Raw genomic sequence first — 25,059 nt, forward strand, 5'->3', positions numbered from 1 at the left:
TCTTCCTAGCAAGCTAAGGAGAGCTTTTAGCTATGCAACTTTCTACACATTTCCTCTAGCATTCTTTCGAGAGGAAAAACAATCGTATCCCATATAAAGATTATGGAAGGAGACTGAATTACTCTAGTCTTATTACTTATATGCTCCTGGATAAGCAGATTTGACACAAATGATTGGCAAGCACTATTGACAAAATGAAATCCTGACCTGTGGCAAAGAAGAATGAATGCCTGTGGGGAAGATCTATCTGCCATATTTGTTGTTGTTGTTGTTGTTGTTGTTGTTGTTGTTGTTGTTGTTGTTGTTGTGTTTTTGCATTTGAAAATAACTTTAAATGTGGCTATTATGAAAGCAGGTGTTATACCCTGTCAGTTCACTGAGGCAGTGTGTGTTCCTGAAACCAACAGGCTGGCTATTTAAGACATAGCTACAAACAGCAAGCCAGAACAAAAGCTATAATATCAATTAGGAATGTTTTTGGCAATGGTTTAGTCTGGTGCAATTATGCAAGAGTTTTTGCAGAACTGCATTAAGATTACTTCAGGACAGATATCCTGTCAAACTAATATGTCAAAATAAAATCCAAATATTGCGGTAAGGATCCCAATTATTATTATTTACAGAATTTATATATCACTTTTCAGGCAGACCTTGTTAAGCACTTCACATAAGGTATCATACAACTTACCACACTACTTTCACATTAGTTATCCATAGTGTTGAATTCCCAAGCTTCATTCACTTTTTACTGTATATCCACACAATAGTGTCATTTAATCACTGTCATTCTGTATCGCCCCCCAAGGTTCTTCTATCTTTTTTTCATACTGGAAGAAAGCCTGCCCCGTTTTAGAAGAATGGAAGAGTAGTTCAATCTTCACTAGATGCCTTTAAGTGTTACTCTTCTGTCTTTTCCAAAGGGGGTGTTTATGAGGTGGGAATTGACATTTCCAGAAATAAACCTATCACAGCTCAGAACATGCCATTTTATTTTTTAAAAAACAATTTTTAAATTTCCGCTACAACACTTTATGAAACAGAAGTACAGTGCTATAACCCTGCTGCTATAATGGTAATTTATGATGCAAGAGCATTTAATCAATTTAATTACTGATTAAAGGGGGGAGGATGGCCCCTAGCATGCATGTTCTATTGTATGTGTGTAGAATGTCATGGTGTGGACAGAACATACAGTGTAATGTAAACACTGAAAAAGTGCATACTTCTGATAGCCACCCATCTGGAGGCAGCCTAGGCAGCTGGAACAATCCCTACACAATGAGTCTTGAAACAAAAATATGCCAAGAATAGGAATTACTCACAAAACTTATCATCACTAGAAAACATCAGTCTAGTGAGAAGAGTATTGGGCTAGAATCAGGGGAACAGGCCCAAATCCTCACTCTGCCAAGAAGGTCATTAAGAATTTTTGGTCCGACACTCTTAACAAAACCTGCATCACATGTTAAAAGGTAAAGGTAAAGGTACCCCTGCCCGTACGGGCCAGTCTTGCCAGACTCTAGGGTTGTGCGCTCATCTCACTCTATAGGCCAGGAGCCAGCGCTGTCCGCAGACACTTCCGGGTCATGTGGCCAGCGTGACAAGCTGCATCTGGCAAGCCAGCGCAGCACACGGAACGCCATTTACCTTCCCGCTGGTAAGCGGTCCCTATTTATCTACTTGCACCCAGAGGTGCTTTTGAACTGCTAGGTTGGCAGGCGCTGGGACCGAATGACGGGAGCACACCCCGCCGCGGGGATTCGAACCGCCGGCCATGAGATCGGCAAGTCCTAGGTGCTGAGGTTTTACCCACAGCGCCACCCACGTCCCTGCATCACATGTTACCACTCGGGAAAGCATCGTCTGGACCCTGATTCTTTGCTGTATCTCCATTTCATGGGAGCTAGATGCCTCCACAAGAAAGAAAAGGCTAAATTGTTCCGAATTCATCAGAGAATGCAGAAGATGAATAGCTTTGATAGTCACTTCGATAGTCATAACATCCTAGCCTATAATAAAATATGTATTGTATTTTAGATACCCAAGATGTTAGACCCTGATGACTCTTTAACAAGAACACAAATATTCACTGCATCATACTTTCCCTCTTTGTTTTAGAGCAGAGTTCTTTTCTACAAATCTGATTCTTCACCTTTTTTTGGAAAAACAATTTGCAGTAATACCTGCAATGTATGGTTCAAAAAGTCCATGTATAAGTTATTGGTTTGTGAACAGCTTAAAATAAAAATAAAAAACAAAGGGGGAAGCAAGATAGAACAGGTAACATTCAATACCACGTAGCTAAAATGTCCATGATGGGATGCAGGTGGCGCTGTGGGTTAAAGCCTCAGCGCCTAGGGCTTGCCGATCGAAAGGTCGGCGGTTCGAATCCCTGCGGCGGGGTGCGCTCCCGCTGCTCGGTCCCAGCGCCTGCCAACCTAGCAGTTCGAAAGCACCTCCGGGTGCAAGTAGATAAATAGGGACCGCTTACCAGCGGGAAGGTAAACGGCGTTTCCGTGTGCGGCTCTGGCTCTGGCTCTGGCCAGAGCAGCGATGTCACGCTGGCCACGTGACCCGGAAGTGTGTCCGGACAGCGCTGGCCCCTGGCCTCTTAAGTGAGATGGGCGCACAACCCCAGAGTCTGTCAAGACTGGCCCGTACGGGCAGGGGTACCTTTACCTTTACCTTTAAAATGTCCATGAGGAACCCTTGTGGTTGTGCTTAGATTAAGTATGAGTAATAGTCATTTTTCCTATATGTTACCAATGAAACAGTATAAAGTGCTGGTATATTGACTCAAAGTTAAGATAGTAATTTATGCTTAAATTTAAATTTAGATCAACCAGATTGAGCCAAATGCTGATGAGGGGGATTGTTCATTTTCTGAAATACTGGCATATATTATGAAATTTTAAACCACATAAGAGGAAAGCCATCTTTCTTGATCTGTCCACATGTCAACTATATTTTATTTTTTAATCTCTCAATGAGGGCTGTTTCCCAAACTGTTTTGTACCAATTGTCTATCCTTCTACCAGAATGGTCTTTCCAGTATCTGGTTATGATGCATCTCACCACTTGTAATAAATGACTTATTAATTCTTCATTATGTAAATCCAGATTGTTGTTTTCAAATGAATTTAATAAAGCTAATTCTGGTTCAACTTCTATTTTTTGTTATTTTATTAATTTACTGAAGTATCAAATTCCAGAATGTTTGAACTTCTGTATATTCCCACAACACCTGGAGATATATACCGGGTGTGGGGCAGCCCCTCCACTTATGTGGCGAGGCGCTGGGATGGATCACAGTCAGCTGGATATATACTATCTATATGAGTTTTAGGGTTAATTCTCTATAGCTTGCCAAAAGAGACTTAAAGGCTTTTTTGTCCAAAGTCTATTTCACTGACCTGGGTCAAATTCATAACTGAAATCACATTCACATCAATGTTTAATTGGGTCAAGTGAACCCACCAATGCATTGAGGAGTTGTTGTTGTTGTTTAGTCGTTTAGTCATGACCCCGTGGACCAGAGCACGCCAGGTACTCCTGTCTTCCTGCAGCTTGGTCAAACTCATGTTCATAGCTTCAAGAACACTGTCCAACCATCTCGTCCTCTGTCATCCCCTTCTGCTTGTGCCCTCAATCCTTCCCAACATCAGGGTCTTTTCCAGGGAGTCTTCTCTTCTCATGAGGTGGCCAAAGCCAGAGTTATGGGAGGCCCAAGAAAATTGCTAGCAATATAGAGGAGACTGTTGTTGTTGTTTAGTCGTTTAATCGTGTCCGACTTTTCGTGACCCCATGGACCAGAGCCTGCCAGGGACTCCTGTCTTCCACTGCCTCCCACAGTTTGGTCAAACTCATGCTGGTAGCTTCGAGAACACTGTCCAACCATCTCATCCTCTGTCGTCCCCTTCTCCTTCTGCCCTCCATCTTTCCCAGCATCAGGGTCTTTTCCAGGGAGTCTTCTCTTCTCATGAGGTGGCCAAAGTATTGGAGCCTCAGCTTCAGGATCTGTCCTTCCAGTGAGCACTCAGGGCTGATTTCCTTCAGAATGGAGAGGTTTGATCTTCTTGCAGTCCATGGGACTCTCAAGAGTCTCCTCCAGCACCATAATTCAAAAGCATCCATTCTTCGGCGATCAGCCTTCTTTATGGTCCAGCTCTCACTGTCAGCTGGATATATACTCATATACCTATATAAGTTTTAGGCTTAATTCTCTATAGCTTGCCAAAAGAGACTTAAAAGGCTTTTTTGTCCAAAGTCTATTTCACTGACCTGGGTTAAATTCATAACCAAAATCACATTCATGTTGATGTTTAATTGGGTCAAGTGAACCTACCAATGCATTGAGTAGAATTCTATATAGATTGTGGGTGTTACATCTGGACCTTACCCTCAGAAGTCTTTCAAATGAGGCTGTTGATCTTGTGGCTGCCTTACTTATAACTGGGTTAGCCAAAACAGTGCAGATTTAGTCCATATTTCTTGGTCTGATGTTGGTTGTTGTTGTTGGCATCTGTCTGTCTCAGGAAGCAGGACACAGGAATCTGCGTGGTGTGTTGTAGTGGTCTCCTTGGCTGTTACGTATCAGGCTTTTGCGAGATCTTTTTATCCTGTTTGCATCCTCCCAACCTCCTTTGGAAAGGTCAGAGTATTCTTCCTCCACTGCCTCTCCTGGCTGCCATGCCAGAGGCAGGTTGATTCCAAGACTGTTGAGGAGATCTGTTGCTTCAAGTCTATTTGTTGCTGTGAGCTGTGCTGATCCTCTCATGATGATAAGACAGAAGGAAAACCCAAGCATTATTTAATTCCAGCTTCTTATTGTTTAATCGTGCAAGCACAGAGAGTTTTTTCTTTTCTTGAGTGTTCCAAAATCCAGTTCCTTCATCACCGCAACTGGGCTGTTTTTATATGTTATGGGTATTGGGTTCCTCAGTTTATTCCACATTTCCTCCTCCTTGTAACGGGCAAAGCAGACAATTATACCATGGGAGAGCTCTGTGTAACCGTTCAAAATCATCAGCCGAGATTATGAGGTCTGGAAGCAGTGGTTTAGGCCACGAAGCAATAAACTGTGCAGGATCATTCTCTTCCACCCTCTTCAGAAGAATGAAAATGTAAATTAATTCTCCTATTTTGATTTTCTGCATCTTTATATATCTGTATTTTCTTTTTGCAATTCTTTAAACTTTTTACCATAGATTTGCCTTAATCTTTTGTTGCTGCAGTTGTTTCCGTTAAGGAGTAAAGCCTCTTGTTACATTCTGCCAGTTTCGTTTCCATTGGAAGCATTGCATAGTTCTTTCTGAGTATTTTTAATAAGCTCCTTTATGACTTCTTGTTGGGCTGCAAATTCTTCTCTTAAGACATTGTTACCATTTTCTTTCTCCAGTGAAGAAGACACCTCTTTCAAGAGAGGTGCCATCTTGGCTTTGGCCTACATTAGTTCCTTGGGGAAGTGAGCTTTCTATCTATGTGCAGAAAGAATTGAGTGAGGCCTTTCATTTTCGGCTTTTCGGAATCCTTTTGCATTCCTCTCTCCTTTCTTCAAGGTTTGGGGTTTCTGGACAGCAGGCTCTTGCTCCAAGCTGTTTTTCTGGGCCTTGGAGTAGAGCTTAAAGTTTAAGCGACCATATTCTTTCCTTCACGGCCATGCCCCCAAACTGATAGTTCTGAATGTACTGAATATTAATGTACTGAATATTAAGTATTGAAGCATTCCTTTACCAGCACATGTGGATGTTTTCTTAAGATTCCTGCCTTGCAGAGAGTTGGACTAGATAACCCTCTTGATCCCTTCCAACTCTATAATTCTATGATTCTGAATATCTCCCTTTGATAGACTACAAATTCTTCACCACTGTCAGAAATCTTACTGACACCTATAGGACCAATGGTTGCAAAGCTGATGAAATGAGATTTATATATATATATATTGAAAATTAAGAGCAAATACACCAGAACATTTTGTTCTTGTAACAAGTCTGTTTCTGTGTAGCATTTAAAATACTGTCCTTTATGTGAACTCCCAGAGAACAATGAGTCGTGCACCTATGACTTTTGAGAGCAGTATGTTCTCCACACCTGTATCAGCGACATAATTCTTTCTAGAGGATTAGATCTAACACTACTACAAACCAGACGGCAATCTACATAGGCAACAAACAGTCATTTTATACTGTCAAAGGATATAAAACAAAGCAATTCAGTTGCTATCAGTGAAAAAGAATTGGAATACATTGGTTTTTTCTATTAAGCCAGTAGCCAGCTTCAGAAAAATACGGTTTGAGTAAGTGCCTTCCCATACTTTCTTACCATTATTATAAGTCCACCACATCCAAGTAACCAGAATAGCAGTTATTTGTAGATTAACACAGGCTTGTATTGAGCAATTCAAACATCACTGAACCTTTTATGAAAAGGTAACAGACCCTGAAGAGACAGACAGAGTACCAGAGGTGGGGGAGGAGAGTGAAATCTCATTACATCATTTTCTAGTCATTAAGCAACTGAAAGGTTCATTAAACAGATCTTGCTCAAAAGGGTAAGACCTGTGATGTGTCACTGCACAGAGAATTTCGTTAAGGACACTGAAATATTGCCAGTACAACACTTAATACTTTCACAGAATCCTTCCAAACATTTAACACTTGCTGCACACCACAAAATCTTTACAAATGAATAAAGGTTGGAAAAATAACTTACCTGTGTTGTTTTGCCAGAACCTGTCTCACCAACAAGTACGAAAGACTGGTGTCTGATCAGAATATCAGTAAATCTTTCCTTATATTCCCAGACAGGGAGCTGAAGTCGTTTCTTTAAGATTTCATAGTAACGAGGTGTATGTGGTAGGTTTGTAAATGGATTAATACCCTGTGGAAGAACAGCTGGCTTTAAAGGTGGCAACCCAACACCAGGAAGGAGTGCAGAATTGGTTGATGGGCGTAAATCCTTTTCCTTATCTCTTTCCCTGTCACGGTCTCTATCTCGATCCCTGTCACGGTCTTTGGACCGGTCATCACGATCCCGTTCACGATCTCGATCCTTCCTAAATGATTTCCAGGACAAAGAAAGATAAGTTACATTGAAATAACCATAGTAAAGGCTCTCTATTACAAAATGTCCTTATTGGAAATAAACAAGCCCATGTTTCTATTGGTTCTAGGTTACCTTTACCTCTATATAAGATATTCTAGAATGATTTGCCATGATGATGATAATCAAGGATAGACAAGTCATTCTGGGTTTTCAGAACAGCTTCGTCATGAACTAAGCCTATAAAAATTAGGGTATTCAATTTCTGTTCTGCCTTGCTTTGCAAGTCTGAAAATACCAATGCAGGGCATGAAAGCTTTTAATTTGAAACAGATAAGCACTAAGGAATTAAATGCCAGGGTTTCAAACTCCCCAACCCCAGGAAATTCCTTCCACACTGACATGTGCCAAGGAACCTCCATATATCTACAACTGAATCCTTAGGTAAGGCATATGATTCCTACAGGTGTTCTAGGGTGCACAATCAGGGCACTGGCCATGTTTCTTGGGCTTCACCATTGCTCCACATGAATTGAGAGCACATCTATAAGACACCCAAAATTGCCTGTTTCAAGAGGCAATCTGCAGTGGTCTTGTGTTTAAGGGAAGCTATCTGCAATCACTGGAGAAACTACAGTGGTGCCCCGCAAGACGAACGCCTCGCAAGACGGAAAACCCGCTAGACGAAAGGGTTTTCCGTTTTGGAGGTGCTTCGCAAAATGAATTTCCCTATGGGCTTGCTTTGCAAGACGAAAATGTCTTGCGAGTTCCTGCGGGGTTTTTTTCCTCCCCCCCCCCTTTTCTAAGCCGCTAAGCCGCTTATCAGCTGATCCGCTAAAAGCCGCTAATAGCGCTAATCTGCTAAGCCCACAATGGGCTTGCTTCGCAAGACGAAAAAACCGCTAGACGAAGAGACTCGCGGAACGGATTAATTTCGTCTTGCGAAGCACCACTGTACTGAAAAGCATCCAAACTGGTCATATGTATATTATTGATATAAATCAAGTTTGATTTTTTTTCAATTCATAGATCTCTTGAACAATCCTGCATACTAAATTTGTTATGATAAAACACCCACATCCAACGACATACAGCCTATATTCTACCTAGCACCACAATCCAAGAATTCTCATAATGAAGACCATCTGCCTTTTGCACTCCAATTTGCTTAAAGACACAGGAACAACTATAAAATTAAGGATTTGTGTTTGGCTCTCTTTCTGCACTTCCAAGCCAAAGATGTCAGTGGAAGACACAATATGACAATGACACAGAAAAAGGAATCTTACCAGCCAGGAAAGGAGAAAAGGTCAACAAAGTAAATGAAACAAAGAATCAGTGGTGGTGATGCTGTTAACTAGCTATGATGGAGGCACAACCTAGTTCAAGCCACCTCCTTCAAACCACTGACGCATATTATATGTGGCATTAACTTCCAGGAAAATGCCTTTAAATTTAGATGGGAACATTTAATTTAACATAAGTATTTTGACCAATCAAAAAGTTGAGCTGATTAATTAGGCAGCAGATGTTTTAACTTCTCTCTTGGCAAGACTCATCTTAAAAGAGGCTTCTGCTATTCTCCCAGACAAAAGAGGGAATTATCTAAGATTATGCTACTACAACACTCACATATACATGATCTAAAGGCAAGATTATGCTTATATTGCTATGCAAATTCAACCGACTAAGATGACCATCCTGCTTTAAATACAAGTGTTACGCACTGGTGATAGTATAGTATTGATAAACTGATACTATAACTTCCTTTGATTTATTCTATAACATACATACATACATACAAATATTGTTAGTGCTACTCCTTACTTTTTAGGTGGTGCGCAGTTACAAATATGAAGTACGAAGTCCGCTCTAGCTGTTTGCTGAAGCCATTTAAAGCAGTATTTCCAACCTGTGTGTCACAACCTGCTAGTTGGTTGCAAAGCCTCTGCAAATGGGTTGCAGTCTTTACAAGTATAACCCAGATAATTATGGCTTTTAATCCTTAACTCGTATGATGAATACCTCTTACAGCTTCTTGGCATATTATTTTTTAAAAGGTAAAGGCATATTATAACACTGTGTTGACACTTGTAACTGTACAGCAGAAAGGCTTCAGTCTTATATATTAATGCTTGGTGACTGGCAGCAGATCTAGTAACAGTTCATCACAAGACACACCATAAGAGGCAAGCTGTTATAGTCACTCAAAACAACTCCCTCTATAAGCACCTTGTGGCGAACTGTCACTGGATCTACTGCCAGGATTAGCCAATAGTTAAGTCAAGGGTAATTTGAAGTTTGCTTAGTTGAAATAAGAAATAATATCTTTATCTTATACATTAATAATGATCTGAGACTATGTCGTCTCACAATCATCAAACCCCACACTGACCTACTTGTTGGCAAAATGAAAGCACAGCCATACCACTTACAGTTGCCAAAATGGACTTTATAGTGAATAAAACTATTAAAAATATACTAAGTTTGCTATATCTAGCACTGCCTGTGCAGCTGTATGTTTTAAGAATATTTTTATAGCTTACGAAGCAATATCTAGCTATCAGATGCTTGGTGTTCTTACACTCCTATAAAAAAACTGAATAATTTTGTAAGCACTATAAATATTTCAAAAAATTCCACATTAATAGGGGTGTTCAGTATTTTTTTCTTGGATGCCTCAAGTAATGGTTAGAAAACGGGCAACCTTGTAGTTAAAATGCACACAATCAATGACTGCTGAAGACCGATTGTCAAAAATTCATGTGACAATAAAACAATGGGTCACTATGCCAAGCACATTTGGTCTTGTGGGTCACCATACCAAAAAGGGACCCCACTGGTAGGAAACAAAATTACTTTGTGAGATCCACCTGCCAAGTGGTATATAAATATTTTAAATAAGCAAACTATATAGGACCAATTGCAGAAACTGCTTCACCTACACCAGTTTATGTATGTATGGTTGTGTGCAACCAAAATGAGTAGACTCAGAGTGTTCTATTACAGGGGTCAGCAAGGCTTACCGGGCATGGGCCGGATCACTCCCGTGGAGATCCTCCGTGGGCTGGCGTAGCACGACACTGGAAATCGCATCTGCGCATGTCCGCAGCGCCGAAAATCACTTCTGCGCATGCAAAGACGCTGAAAATCGTGCCTGCGCAGAAGCAATTTCTGGCGGCATGGAAGAGAGTCCCCGTGCCACGCCAGTTTAGCGCAGCACATGGGGACTCGCCAAGTGGGAGGCTCAGTTCAGGGGCGGCTCATGGGCCGATTAAACAGCCTCCGTGGGCCGCTTCCAGCCCATGGGCCACAAGTTGGGGACCCCTGTTCTATTAGTACAGCAGCACATTAACATTACCACATGAGTATGAACTACTGCAAACTATGGAATTGCCACATGCAATGCAAGTGGGTAAAGAGTCAATTAAAGGTAAAGGTAAAGGTACCCCTGCCCGTACGGGAAAGTCTTGACAGACTCTGGGGTTGTGCGCCCATCTCACTTAAGAGGCCAGGGGCCAGCGCTGTCCGGAGACACTTCCGGGTCACGTGGCCAGCGTGACATCGCTGCTCTGGCCAGAGCCAGAGCCAGAGCCAGAGCCGCACACGGAAACGCCGTTTACCTTCCCGCTGGTAAGCGGTCCCTATTTATCTACTTGCACCCGGAGGTGCTTTCGAACTGCTAGGTTGGCAGGCGCTGGGACCGAGCAGCGGGAGCGCACCCCGCCGCAGGGATTCGAACCGCCGACCTTTCGATCGGCAAGCCCTAGGCGCTGAGGCTTTAACCCACAGCGCCACCTGCTAAAGAAAGTTAAATATTTAGGAGTTTGGTTAACCCCCAGAAGTATTGATTTGTATCAGAATAACTACATACCAACTACATACCAAAGACTTAGAGGTGTGGGAAAGAATGAAATTCTCATTTTGGGGAAGAAGTGCAATAATAAAAATGAACGTGCTACCAAAGATGTTATTTTTATTTCAAACTATTCCAGTAATCAGGGGGGCAGCTACCTTTAAAAACTGGCAAAGAGAAATTTCAAGGTTTATATGGCAGGGTAAGAAGCTGAGAATAAAGTTTAAGCTACTGACTGATTTAAAAGAAAGAGGAGGCTTCGCCCTGCCAGACCTGAAATTATATTATGGAGCATCTTGCCTCTGCTGGTTGAAGGAATGGATGAAATTAGAAAACACTGACTTGCTAGATCTAGAAGGTTTTGATAATAGATTTGGGTGGCATGCTTATTTATGGTATGACAAAAAGCGAGTACATAAAGGTTTCGAAAACCACACCATAAGGTCTTTGATAGAGGTATGGGAAAAGTATAAAAACTTGTTGGAAGTAAAAACTCCATATTGGTTGTCACCACTAGAGGCGCTGAGTGTGAAAAAAATCAATATGAAAGGGGGTGGGCAACATACCAGAATTTAATAATAAAAACAGAAGGTAAAGAGTCAATTAAAGGTAAAGGTAAAGGTACCCCTGCCCGTACGGGCCAGTCTTGACAGACTCTGGGGTTGTGCGCCCATCTCACTTAAGAGGCCAGGGGCCAGCGCTGTCCGGAGACACTTCCGGGTCACGTGGCCAGCGTGACATCGCTGCTCTGGCGAGCCAGAGCCGCACACGGAAACGCCGTTTACCTTCCCGCTGGTAAGCAGTCCCTATTTATCTACTTGCACCCGGAGGTGCTTTCGAACTGCTAGGTTGGCAGGCGCTGGGACCGAGCAGCGGGAGCGCACCCCGCCGCAGGGATTCGAACCGCCGACCTTTCGATCGGCAAGCCCTAGGCGCTGAGGCTTTAACCCACAGCGCCACCTGCGTCCCTAAAGAGTCAATTACCCACCTCTAAATATACCTTTTACATACCCACTGGTTCTGTTGAAACAGAATAGGAAATCATTGTTTCTCAATAACACAAAGAACAACTGTAAGCCTTGGGGAAGCATGATTCTTTTAAACTATGGTTGGAGACCAAATGACACCACACTTTGATTTTGGCCTCTTTTCACTAGCCACTAAACTAGAGAGAGGAAACACTTTTCTGTCGAGGTCTGCATTCTCTCAAAGTATATGTGGGTGCAAGACCAGAGTAAAAAGTGGATGGGGTCATCTTTTCTTCCTTTCTCTGCCACCAGTTTTCCTTCTTTCTCTTCCCTTCCCCTCTTTGCCCAGCAGTTGCCAAAGGACAGCTTGCTCTTACCAGAGGTCTGAACTAATCACTTTCAGAGGATTTCCTATCCTCCTCCCACTGCACCATCCATTTCTGGTGTTACCCCCCCCCCACACTCTGGGCATCCCCAGAGGGAGAATTAGGCTGAGAACCACATGCAGCTCTTGGGACACAGCTTGCCCACGCCTGGGCAGATCACATTTCCCCCAAGTTCAATTATCACAGGGATAGGTGGTTAGTTTAAAATAGAATAGAAACTTTCAGTGTCCTCCTCACAGCTGCATAACAGAAGCTGCTTCCTTTTGCAGTGGGAAGACATGCTCCCAGTGACTTGCTTTCATGGTGGGAACCATTACTTTTCCATTACATGTGGACTGCGTGAATACCAGCAAACAAATACAGTTGTGGGTCTGAAAGTAGCATCCTCAAAATAGCCCATTTGCTCAGGGTGAATAACTAACAGCTAACTACTAAGAAGCATCAGTATTGTAAATCAGGATTGGGATAGTGGTTAAAAAAAATAAATGTAAACCTATTTTTGTTCTGCTTTTCAGTCAAAAAAGGTGCCAACTCTTGTACTGACCAGCTGAAATTGAATGATTTGGTAAGAACCTAAAGCTGCTGGTCTATCAGCAGAGTGGGTAGAGGCCCTGCGGTTCCATCTCCCTCCCGTATAGCATGGTGGAATGGCTGGAACTGATCAGTTGTCAATATTCAACCAACTATCTATTATATGGCCACATGTATGTACTATCAAATATTCCCTGAAGTTAAGAATGTCCTTGCTAAGTGGCCAGTAACATTTTTGTGGTATCAGCTGGTAGCTACAGTACAATGGAAAGCCCCTTGTTCCCAAGCCCTGCACCATTCAAGACTTTGTAAGTTTCTCATTAATGTGCACATGTTCCCTGACCTACAACTTTCCTGTGACAAATGCTCATACCCTGACCTCTGTGGGGGAAATGAAGGGTTAATATATAGCAAAAAAACAAACACTACATGCATTTCTGAACAGGAATAACAATACAAAATTCAGAGAAGCATAAAACATATACAGCCTGCCATCAAAATGGTGCAAGTCTAGGAAAGTCAGCTACCCAGCCTGTACTAGCCAGTCAAAAGTTTACCCTCTTGGACAGTTGCCTGAAGTGGAAGATGAAATGCCTAAAAATGCTCCAGCCAAACCACTTTTGATGTCACAGCACACACAAATTTGTACAAAAGCAAGGGTTCCCGATCATTTTGAGGATGTAGGTCACTAGGAATTTTAAGAGGGTATCATGGGCACCACCCTCTGGCAGCTTCCCCACCCCACCCCACTCACTCTTCCTGTCCCCCAGCCAAAAAAAATATTTCAGAATATTTGAATGGTCCATTAACCAAGTTTTTTTCTGACCAAACACCAAACCTAGTTATAATAGGGATGTGGCTGTCAGGCAACCTAGTTCACTCACACAGCTCAACATTTAAGCTACATCACTGAAACTGTGCATACCTATACGACCAGTGTGCAAGATGGAAGTTTAAATTCCACCTGCCTCTCAATATTCGTACGCATATTATCAACCATATTTCAGTGGAGGAGGGAATTTGCTCCAGCAGTCTGTTGGGCATGTATTTCAAGTAATTCCAGGGAAAGTTTCTTTTAGATACTTGGACCCATTTAAGGCTTAGTACACAAGTGCCATCCTGCCAACCTAGCAGTTCGAAAGCACGTCAAAGTGCAAGTAGATAAATAGGTACCGCTCCAGCGGGAAGGTAAACGGCATTTCCGTGCACTGCTCTGGTTCACCAGAAGTGGCTTAGCCATGCTGGCCACATGACCCGGAAGCTGTACACCAGCTCCCTCAGCCAGTAAAGCGAGATGAGCACCACAACGCAGTCGCCCGCGACTGGACCTAACAGTCAGGAGTCCCTTTATCTTTACGTCAGAGACACGATGAGTAGTGGTTCTCAGGTCAGAATGAGGCATTTTGGCTATTCTAGATGGGACTGCATTCCCTCTGATGGAACACACACACAGTGATCTCCATGGCAAAGAGTGCCTATTGCCAGCTTCCTCCAGTATATAAACTGTGTCATTTTACTGGACAGGAATACCCCATTTTTAGGCTACTGTGAAAGCCTTATGGGGCTTTCCTTATGGATGGTCCAGAGGCTACAGCTGGTCCATAATGCAGAGTCTGAGAGGTGGTCCTTATGAAAACATATCATGTTCATCCTCAGGGATCTGAAATGCCTATTAGCCATTAAGCTGATTTTCTCCATTTATGAAAAGACCTTTGCAGAATTATTATTATTAAAGGTTACCCCAACGCTTCCAGGACACAAGTGTTACTGGCCTCCCTCAAGAGAACTCATGCAGTCCTGATGACTGGCTTCAACATCAAACTATCAGTGTCAGGTATAACCAAGGGCCTGTGCAGAATCTGTGCAACATATGCTTTGCAACATATGAAAATGTTTCCATTCATGAATCAAGTGACATGCAAAAGGAAAATGCCCAGTATATGCCATACGAACCTACACAGAACAACATAATATCCATGTCCTGGCTGTGTTTTGGATGTTATCCAATTGAAATTAAATACAGGCAACGATCCTGAACGCCCGGGGGACACATGTAAGGCCATAAAATAGTCATAGCCTGTACTTCAACAAAGTCCCTCACCAAAGGTTCCTGAGTGAACTTAGCAGTAATAGGATAAAGCAGCCTTTCCGAAACTTGGGTCTCCAGCAGTTGTTGGACTTCAACTCCCATCATCCCTAGCTATCAGGACCAATAGTCAGGGTTTAGACCATAGAGCCACTCACATCACTATTTTAAACATTCTGCCTAACTCTGTACAACACACCTTCCCCCGACCCCACTCCCTTTTATCTCTGTACAGTACTTAATTCGTTACGTACTTAATTCGTTCCGGAGGTCCGTTCTTAAACTGAAACTGTTCTTAACCTGAAGCACCATTTTAACTAATGGAGTCTCTTGCTGCCGCTGCCGTGCGATTTCTGTTCTTATCCTGAAGCAAAGTTCTTAACCCGAGGTACTATTTCTAGGTTACTGGAGTCTGTAACCTGAAGCGTATGTAACCCAAGGTACCACTGTACTTGAGAATACATGTGTGCACACACTTACCAAGGTGAGGAACCTGTGGTGCTCCTAATACTTATTGGGACTGCAGCTCCCATCAGACCTAGTCAGTATGGCCCAATGGTCAGGGACAATGATGGCTGCACTCCCAACAAAGTAACATAAAATACTGGGTGAAATGGGCTCCCATCTACGAAACATGCTTGTCTCCAAAGCACAAAAAGAAAAACAAAGCCAAACAAAGGTACCCCCCACCCCTATCAGTGTTGTGTCCACACTGAAGTGGAAGTGGCTCTCCAGATTTCTAAACATTTTCCAGCTGCACAAGGAAGAGAGGCTGAACCCTGGTTTTCTCACTACAGTCATACCTCGGGTTACAGGTTGCGCGTTTTCGGTTACGGACATGCCAAAACCTGGAAGTACCGGAATGGGTTACTTCCGGGTTTCGGCGCTCGCACATGCGCAGAAACACTAAATCACGCTTTGTGCATGTGCAGAAGCGCCGAATCGCAACCCGCGCGTGCGCAATGCGGCGCTGTGGGTTGCGGACATGCCTCCTGCACGGATCATGTTCACAACCCAAGTATCCACTGTACAGCCTTCCTCCATAAAACTGGCACAATGCGTAAGCAACACCCCCTACAATTCAGTACTTCTCAAACTTGCCCCCCCCAAGCTATTGTGGGGACTACAACTTCCACCACCCCTGACCACTGGCCTTGCTTAGCTAGGGATGATGGGAATTGTAGTCCCACAACAGAGAAACACAAAACCACGTGCTTTCTGAAGCCCTGCTGGTCTTTTAGTTGGCTGAAGCAGATATGGCAGGTGGGGGGGGGGTTATGTGGGGAACACAAAACTTTCGATTATGCATTTTATATTCTCATCATAAGAGCCAACTCCTAAGGGCCGAGGTCCCTTTCTTTCCCCACCCCCACCAAAAAAAAAAAATATCTGAGGAGGCTGGAAGTGGATTGGCATGGTCATTCAGACGGTGCGCGTGTGCCGAGTCTTGAGATAGATTATGTCTGCCCCCCCCCCAATATTTTAGTCGATTCTCATTTGCATTTTCCTGTCGTGCGGGAGATAATAATAATAATAATAGTAGTAGTAGTAGCAGCAGCCGCAACGAAGAATTTGCATTTTCCTGTCGTGAGGGAAATGATATTATTATTACTATAATTATAATCTCCCCCACGACGGGAAAATGCAAATTCTTCGTTGCTGCTGTTGCTATCATTATTATTATTATTATTAACATTAATAGCAGCAGAATTTGCATTCTCCCGTCGTGAGGGAGATAATTAATAATAATAATAGTAATAGTAATAATAATAGCAGCCGCGACGCAGAATTTGCATTTTCCCGTCGTGAGGGAGACAATAATAATGATAATAATAATAATAATAGCAGCCGCGACGAAGAACTGGCGGTTTTAAGAGCGAGCAGGCAGGGAGCCGGGGGCGCGCTGGGAGCGCGCGCGGAAAGGGAGCCTTGGCAGCGCCGAGGCCGAGGGACACAAAGGGGCCGCCGGCCCGGCCTGGCTGCGGGCCAGCCTCCTCCAGGGGGGAGAAGGGGCCCGCCTGCCTTGGGCGCCGCCGCCGCCGCCTCCCCGCCTGCTCCCTCCGCCCCGCGCGGCCTCCTCGCCCAACAACGGCGCTGAGGGAGCCGGAGAGCAGGAACGTGCTCGTCGAGCGAGGAGGCGCCGCCGCCGCTTCTCCTCCTCCTCCTCCTTACCCATCGGGGGCGGCGAGCCGCTTCTTGTTGGAGCCGTAGTCCTCCCCGAGGTCGAGGCGGTGGCGCTTGGACATGGCCGGGAGCGGCAGGGCAGGCGGCCGCGAGGAGGCCGCGGAGAGAGAGGGAGGGAGATGGGGAGAGAGAGAGAGAGAGAGAGAGGCAAGGGAAGGCTCAAGCTAAAATGGCGGCCGGAAGGAAGCGGCCTCGGCAGCCGCGAGGAGAGGAGGAGGAGGTACGGCTGGGGCTAAAGCTCCGGCCGGAAACCTCACCCCCCAGCACTGGCGTTCCGGCATGCGCATGGGTTCCCTCCTGCTTTTTAAATAAATAAGTAAAATAAAAAGACGGCCCGCCGGGCGCTATAGATGAAGGGGAGGGTCCTTAATACAGACATCATCATTTTATTTCTCCAACCCTCTATGACCTTCCGTTTATTCGCGAGGCCTTCACATCCAAGCCTAGGGGTGCGCAATAGGCGACCCTGGAGGCGCCTCAAATTTGTTATTTGCTGCGTATCAGGAAGAGTGGATTAAATTTCATGATTCCTTAGTTAAATATGTTAAGTCAAATTAACCGAAAACAGCTTGCAGATACTTAATTGGCTTAGGATTTTATTTATGTGAAGTGAGGAATTAATATGTTTAATTTCATCATGTGAAGATCTAAGGATGTTAATGTTTAAGTTACATTTTAGAAGAACTGTGATTTGGAAAACCGTTAAAAGGATATGCAATGAAATTCAACCAAGGGGAAGCGAGGAAGTCACTTAACAATGTTAATAATTTTCAATAAGGCTATGATTTATGTTTGTTATGTGTTTGTTTATAATGTTGTGAAAACAAATAAAAAAATTTGGAGAAAAAACAACAAATCAGCGGCTTTTGCCATATAAGGTTATTTGCTAGATCCTTCTCAAGTTCAGGATTTGGCTTTTAAAACTCGCAAGGCCTCCGTTGAGGCATCATCATCATATATTTTTTATCCGCCGCCCATCTGAATGGGTTTCCCTAGCCACTCCAGGCGGCTCCCAACAGAATATCAAAAACATGATAAAACATCAGACATGAAAAACTTCTCTAAACAGGGCTGCCTTCAGATTCTCCATCTCTCAGGGTTGTGGGTTCGAGAGCTGCATTGGGAAAAAGATTCCTGCATTGTAGGGGGCTTGGACTAGATCACGATCGATCGTGGTCCCTAATTCTACAGTTCTATGATTTTATGAATTTAGCGTTTCTTTCCCTCTGTTTTCCACACATAACATAAACAGATAAGGAGGGGGAAAGAAAGTGCTTCTCTTGAGTAATAACGATGGATGAAACCTCGGGCAGCAGACAAATGGAAAGGCTGTGGGCAAACCTTTTACCGCTCTGTATTTCAAATTGCTGCTTCTAAGTAATAGTCTTATCTAATGGGCAATGTCTGTGGCACTGATAAGCCTCCAGAACTAGTGCATTTATCTAACCTACAAATAGAAAGTATCCATTATTATTATTATTATTATTATTATTATTATTATTATTATATGTTTATTTATAACCCACCTTTTACCTCGACAGGGACTTAAGGTGGCCTACAGATAAAAAAATTGGGAGCAGGGGAAATTCATTAAAAGCAATTAAACATGGACAGAATTAAAACTACAGTGGTACCTCGGGTGAAGTACTTAATTCGTTCTGGAGGTCCGTTCTTAACCTGAAACTGTTCTTAACCTGAAGCACCACTTTAGCTAATGGGGCCTCCTGCTGCCGCCGTGCTGCCGGAGCACAATTTCTGTTCTCATCCTGAAGCAAAGTTCTTAACCCGAGGTACTATTTCTGGGTTAGTGGAGTCTGTAACCTGAAGCGTCTGTAACCCGAGGTACCACTGTATATGTTCAGCATAGCTCAGTTGGTTAGAGCATGGTGCTGATAACACCAAGGTTGCAGGTTCAATCCCCATATGAGACAGCTGCATTTTACTGCATTGCGGGGGGTTGGACTAAATGATCCTCAGGGTCTCTTCCAATGATACAATTTTATGATTCTATGAATATATAATCTCTTCAAATCATACATATAGTTACAATACAAAATAAAATGGTACCAGCCCCCTCACTAAGAGCAGTCAGTTCCCAAAAGTTTGTTGGGAAGGACAGCAAGGAAGGAAGAAAGTCTAGCTTCTCTGGGGAGGGAGTTCGAATCTCCGGGAACAGCCCAAAAAGGTGAAATCATCTTGTGGCACCTTAAAAGACTAACCTATTTCTTACAGAATTGCCTTCCCACTTCATCATATTTATTTAAAATATTGATACCTCTCCTAATCGCAAGCATTCACAAGGTGGTTGAGAAAAATAAATTAGTAAAGCTGCAACAGATAAAACAATCAACAAACAATTCAGAAACAATAAATTCAAGTGAAAGAGAAGAATGACATCTTCAAATTCTCTCTGGAAGTTAGCAGCGGAAGCCTGGTAAATGAACAGGTGAAGCGTGTTCTAAAGAAGAGGTTCATGTTTGTCTGCTGCACTAAGTTTGTTCTGGGTATAAGCTTTCATGTGCATGCACACACCCAGAACAAACTTAGTTGGTCTCTGAGGTGCTACTGTGCAATTTTTTAATTTATTTCAACTAAAGGAGAGGTTTTGTTACCAAAATTGTCCATTTCCTACTGGCCAAAGAGCAGAGCAACAGCTGGAAATGAGCAGCAGTGCTCGGAACGAACTAGTTTAGTTCAATGAAGTTCACTGAATTAGTTCAAAAATATCTGAACTTCACCTAAAAGTGCTTTCCATAATTACTAACTGGCTGAACGGAAAGTGAATTAAGTTCATTTTGAGGTAAAATTTTGAATGCTTTCTAGTGCTTCATTCTCTTGGATGTATTTTTTACTCCTTAGACTCTTTTGGCCTTGAAGCTTAACTACCATAATTGTTAGGAAAAATAAACAATTCACATTCATTGCATGTGTGGCTTGATATTTTCATAGTCTTCTTAAGTATAAGTATGTTTTATACTTCCATAAAGGAGCTTGTAAGATTCTGAATGTTGAAAACGAAATTGACGAGGAGCCTTTGGATGAACTTTAACTGAATTATGAAAGGAACATGAACCAGACTAGTTCATCTACTATTCTGTTGTGTGAAGGGAGAAGCATGAACTTCTTGGACATCTTGAACTTGAATAGAACTAGTTCCTGTTAAAAAATGAACTTTCCTAGCTCTATAGAGCAGTGAGATAGGCACCACTCCAGATCAGTCACTTGAGTTACCATTGCAAACAAGAAGTATGGTAGGATCAGTGCTTTTTTCTGGTGAAACTCAAGTGTATGCAGTACCAGCACCCTTTTTTCTACAAGAAAAGCACTGGTTAAAAATGCGGCACTTACTATAACAACTTCATGATGAGTACTGTCACCTTTTTTTCTAGAAGAAAATCACTGGGTGGGATACCATGGTCAAAAGTAATGAGATACAGTGGTAAAGGTAAAAGGTAAAGGTACCCCTGCCCGTACGGGCCAGTCTTGACAGACTCTGGGGTTGTGCGCCCATCTCACTTAAGAGGCCAGGGGCCAGCGCTGTCCGGAGACACTTCCGGGTCACGTGGCCAGCGTGACATCGCTGCTCTGGCGAGCCAGAGCCGCACACGGAAATGCCGTTTACCTTCCCGCTGGTAAGCGGTCCCTATTTATCTACTTGCACCCGGAGGTGCTTTCGAACTGCTAGGTTGGCAGGCGCTGGGTACAGTGGTACCTCGGGTTAAGTACTTAATTCGTTCCGGAGGTCCGTTCTTAACCTGAAACTGTTCTTAACCTGGAGCACCACTTTAGCTAATGGGGTCTCCTGCTGCCGCTGCGCCGCCAGAGCACAATTTTTGTTCTTATCCTGAAGCAAAGTTCTTAACCTGAAGCACTATTTCTGGGTTAGCGGAGTCTGTAACCTGAAGCATATGTAACCTGAAACGTATGTAACCTGAGGTACCACTGTACAAGAAATCCATGGGAACAAGCAAGGACACAATAACTAGTCCAGCATGTCCATGTCCAAAGTGTGTTTCAGGGGCCTAATCCGGCCCCTGTGGCAGTTTATTTTCTGGAGTGAAATCCTAAAAATCCTCAACAACTTCAATCCTTAAAAGAAGCTCAACAACTCCAACCCTAAAAAAGCTCAACTTTGGGGTAAAATAATAAAAAAGGTCAACAACTTCAAAGGTCAACAACTTTGGTTGGCCCCCACGGCCCTTCACTTCATCAAATCTGGCCCTCTTTGAAAAAAGTTTGGACACCACTGACCTATTCCATTTCCTGACAAAAGTAATCTATGGGGGCAAAGGGCAAAGTAGGCTCTTTTGGTTTCCATTCCAGGCTGAAAACTGGATTGAAGAGGTTTAGATAATCAGATCCATTAGAGAATGCCTGGAGCTGATTGACCATCGCACACCTGAGAAGATCATATTGACCATCTGATAGACTAATGATTCCTCCTCCAGGAGTAGCTTCAAAATTGCCTTCTTTGGGATGCCCCCATTCTCTTAGGCAGGGATTAACTATCTCCATGACCAGACAGCCAATCTTCCCAGCAAAATGCAATTAGTCATGATAGCCAAGGGCTGAGAAAAGAGACTATAAACAGAATTACTCCAAGCACACAATACATGACTCCTCAGGCTGTTATTTGACTATGTCTTTAGCAGTACAATTAGTAGAGCTTGGTAAAGGGATGTGGGTGGCGCTGTGGTCTAAACCACTGAGCCTCTTGGGCTTGCCAATCAGAAGGTCGGCGGTTCAAATCTGTGTGATAGGGTGAGCTCTGGTTGGTCTGTCCCAGCTTCTGCCAACCTAGCAGTTCAAAAGCACACCAGTGCACGTAGATAAATAGGTACTGCTGCAGTGGGAAGGTAAATTGTGTTTCTGTGTGATCTGGCACCCATCATGGAGTTCCGTTGCGCCAGAAGCAGTTTAGGCATGCTGGCCACATGACCCAGAAAGCTGTCTGTGGACAAACACCAGCTCCCTTGGCCTGAAAAGCGAGATGAGCACCGCAACCCCTTTGACTGGACTTAACCATCCAGGGGTCATTTACCTTTACCTATTTTTTTTACCTAGTATAGCATCTATTCCACTTCTGAAATCTGCAAAGGTAGCTATTTGGGGGTATTAAGTTGTGGGTGAACATATCAGACGACACAGCGATTCTTCAAACAGCTCTTGTTTATTCACAGGCCAGGACAGAACTGAACTGAAGGGTTTAGTCAGCCTGCTTATGTAGAGCTCCAGTACAATGTAACTGTAACAATTTTCTAAAACTATCCAATCACTGAACGTCACTTTCGATCCCTTATTTGCATAACTATCTACAATATCCCCCTGCTGGCCCAGGGCAAGAACTTCAGTACATAACAGGGGGCATGTGCCGTAGGCCAAGTCCAAACTATGAGGCAGTTCTACAGCAATGCACTCAACAGTGTACATGCAGACTCTCATGCCTTGATAGATTTTTGCTGTGACAGCATAGCAGAGGCATGCAGGAGTGTCTCTATGCCGCAAGGACCTCATACAGGTATGCTGCAATCCCCTGCTACAGATTGGTCACCCGTGGTTTAAGGTGATTAACCTGGTTTTTGTTCAAATGCAAGAAGGAGTACTTTGACACCAATATGTTAAGCCCTCTGGCAGGCTGAAAATTAAGTTTCGTTTGAACTGTCCTTTGGTTTCTTGCTTGGCTAGTAACAACTGTGTGTATGTTGTGACACTAAGACAGTGCCAAATAGGTGACCTAATTAGAAACACCTGGTAGATTAATGAAGCCAAATGTGCTGGAGGCTGGTCTGTATCTTTCTGATGTGGGAAGAGTGAATAATTAGCTGATACTGACCATAACAGGAAATAATCCCTAAGCGAGTGCGAGAATCAGTTTATCCCTCACAGAGCAACAGCAACAAACTAGTTCTCAGGGTTCTTTGGGGGCAAGTCGTGTGCTTGAAATATATGCCATGCCTATGACCTCAGTTAATGCATGGACCTGACCTTATTTCCTGGGCCATGCTGTCACAGAAGAATCCCCAAAAAAACTCAGTACTCCAGCATCTGCTTAGGTAAAGGTAAAGGTACCCCTGCCCGTACGGGCCAGTCTTGACAGACTCTGGGGTTGTGCGCCCATCTCACTTAAGAGGCCAGGGGCCAGCGCTGTCCGGAGACACTTCCGGGTCACGTGGCCAGCGTGACATCGCTGCTCTGGCGAGCCAGAGCCGCACACGGAAACGCCGTTTACCTTCCCGCTGGTAAGCGGTCCCTATTTATCTACTTGCACCCGGAGGTGCTTTCGAAGTGCTCGGTTGGCAGGCGCTGGGACCGAGCAGCGGGAGCGCACCCCGCCGCAGGGATTCGAACCGCCGACCTTTCGATCGGCAAGCCCTAGGCGCTGAGGCTTTAACCCACAGCGCCACCTGCGTCCCTTCCGGCATCTGCTTATTGCAGAGGAATTCCAGTACTGGTAGGCAAGCTGTCTTTCAGAAAATATTTTCCTTTACATTTCTGATCTAACGGAGGAACCCAAAGCTTCATTAAAACACAGCTTGAACACAACAAGCCCAGAGAAAAAGCTGTGTATAGAGGGTGGCGCTGTGGTCTAAACCACTGAACCTAGGGCTTGCCGATCAGAAGGTCGGCAGTTCAAATCCCCGCAACGGGGTGAGCTTCCGTTGCTCGGTCCTTGCTCCTGCCAACCTAGCAGTTCGAAAGCACATCAAAGTGCAAGTAGATAAATGGGTACCACTCCGGCAGGAAGGTAAACGGTGTTTCCGTGCGCTGCTCTGGTTTTGCCAGAAGCGGCTTAGTCATGCTGGACACATGACCCGGAAAAACTGTCTGCGGACAAACGCCGGCTCCCTCAGCCAATAAAGCGAGATGAGCGCCGTAACCCCAGAGCCGTTTGTGACTGAACTTAACTGTCATGGGTCCTTTACTCTTTTATTAAAGTCTTCTGTGACTTTATAATACCAGTTTGACCTGAAAGTCATGATGCTTATCTCTGTCCTGGGAAACAGGTCACATTTTGCAGAAGCATCATCAGTGCAGGGAGGGGAAGCGCTGCTCCAGAAAAATTGCTAACAGTGCTGATACCTGAACTGGACCGGAAAAAGCTATGGCATGTGACTAGTCCCCAAACCTGACACATATATTTCTGAAGAGAGGTAGCTCAGTTAGATTTGGACAGCTCAGCTGGTTACAGCATGGTGCTGATAACGCCAAAGATGCAGGTTTGATCCCCATCTTGGACAGCTCAGCTGCATATTCATTCCTGCTGGACTAGATGATCCTCAGGGTCCCTTCCCACCCTACAAGCCTATGATTCCATGAAGTACAGTGGTACCTCGGGTTAAGTACTTAATTCGTTCCGGAGGTCCGTTCTTAACCTGAAACTGTTCTTAACCTGAAGCACCACTTTAGCTAATGGGGCCTGCCGCCCCATTAGCCGCCGGGCCGCCGGAGCACGATCCTGCCGCCGGGCCGCCGGAGCACGATTTCTGCTCTCATCCTGAAGCAAAGTTCTTAACCTGAAGCACTATTTCTGGGTTAGCGGAGTCTGTAACCTGAAGCGTATGTAACCTAAAGCATATGTAACCTAAAGCATATGTAACCCAAGGTAAAGGTAAAGGTAAAGGGACCCCTGACAATTAGGTCCAGTCGTGACCGACTCCGGGGTTGCGGTGCTCATCTCGCTTTATTGGCCGAGGGAGCCAGCGTACAGCTTCCGGGTCATGTGGCCAGCATGACTAAGCCGCTTCTGGTGAACCAGAGCAGCGCATGGAAACGCCGTTTACCTTCCCGCCAGAGCGGTACCTATTTATCTACTTGCACGTTGATGTGCTTTCGAACTGCTAGGTTGGCAGGAGCAGGGACCGAGCAACGGGAGCTCACCCTACCGCAGGGATTTGAACTACCGACCTTATGATCGGCAAGTCCTAGACTTTGTGGTTTAACCCACAGCACCACCCGTGTCCCTAAACCCGAGGTACCACTGTATAATTTCCCTGCCACCCAGGGACC

The 25,059-nt window shown here is 44.2% G+C and overlaps 1 protein-coding gene across 1 annotated transcript in view; it reads right to left on the reverse strand.

Moving 5' to 3' along the window:
• DHX15 (DEAH-box helicase 15) overlaps positions 1 to 17,227 on the reverse strand; it is a 51,000-nt gene extending 33,773 nt beyond the window's left edge. Inside the window, exons 1-2 of the mRNA XM_079989694.1 lie at positions 17,041 to 17,227; positions 6,712 to 7,054 (exon numbers count right to left, since the gene is read on the reverse strand). Coding sequence (XP_079845820.1) covers positions 6,712 to 7,054; positions 17,041 to 17,114 — 417 coding nt within the window. The 5' untranslated portion in view covers positions 17,115 to 17,227. The remainder of the gene's footprint in view (positions 1 to 6,711; positions 7,055 to 17,040) is intronic.
• Positions 17,228 to 25,059: the final 7,832 nt, after the last annotated feature.

Source organism: Podarcis cretensis, assembly GCF_951804945.1.
Source record: "Podarcis cretensis genome assembly, chromosome: 9".
NCBI lineage: Eukaryota > Metazoa > Chordata > Lepidosauria > Squamata > Lacertidae > Podarcis > Podarcis cretensis.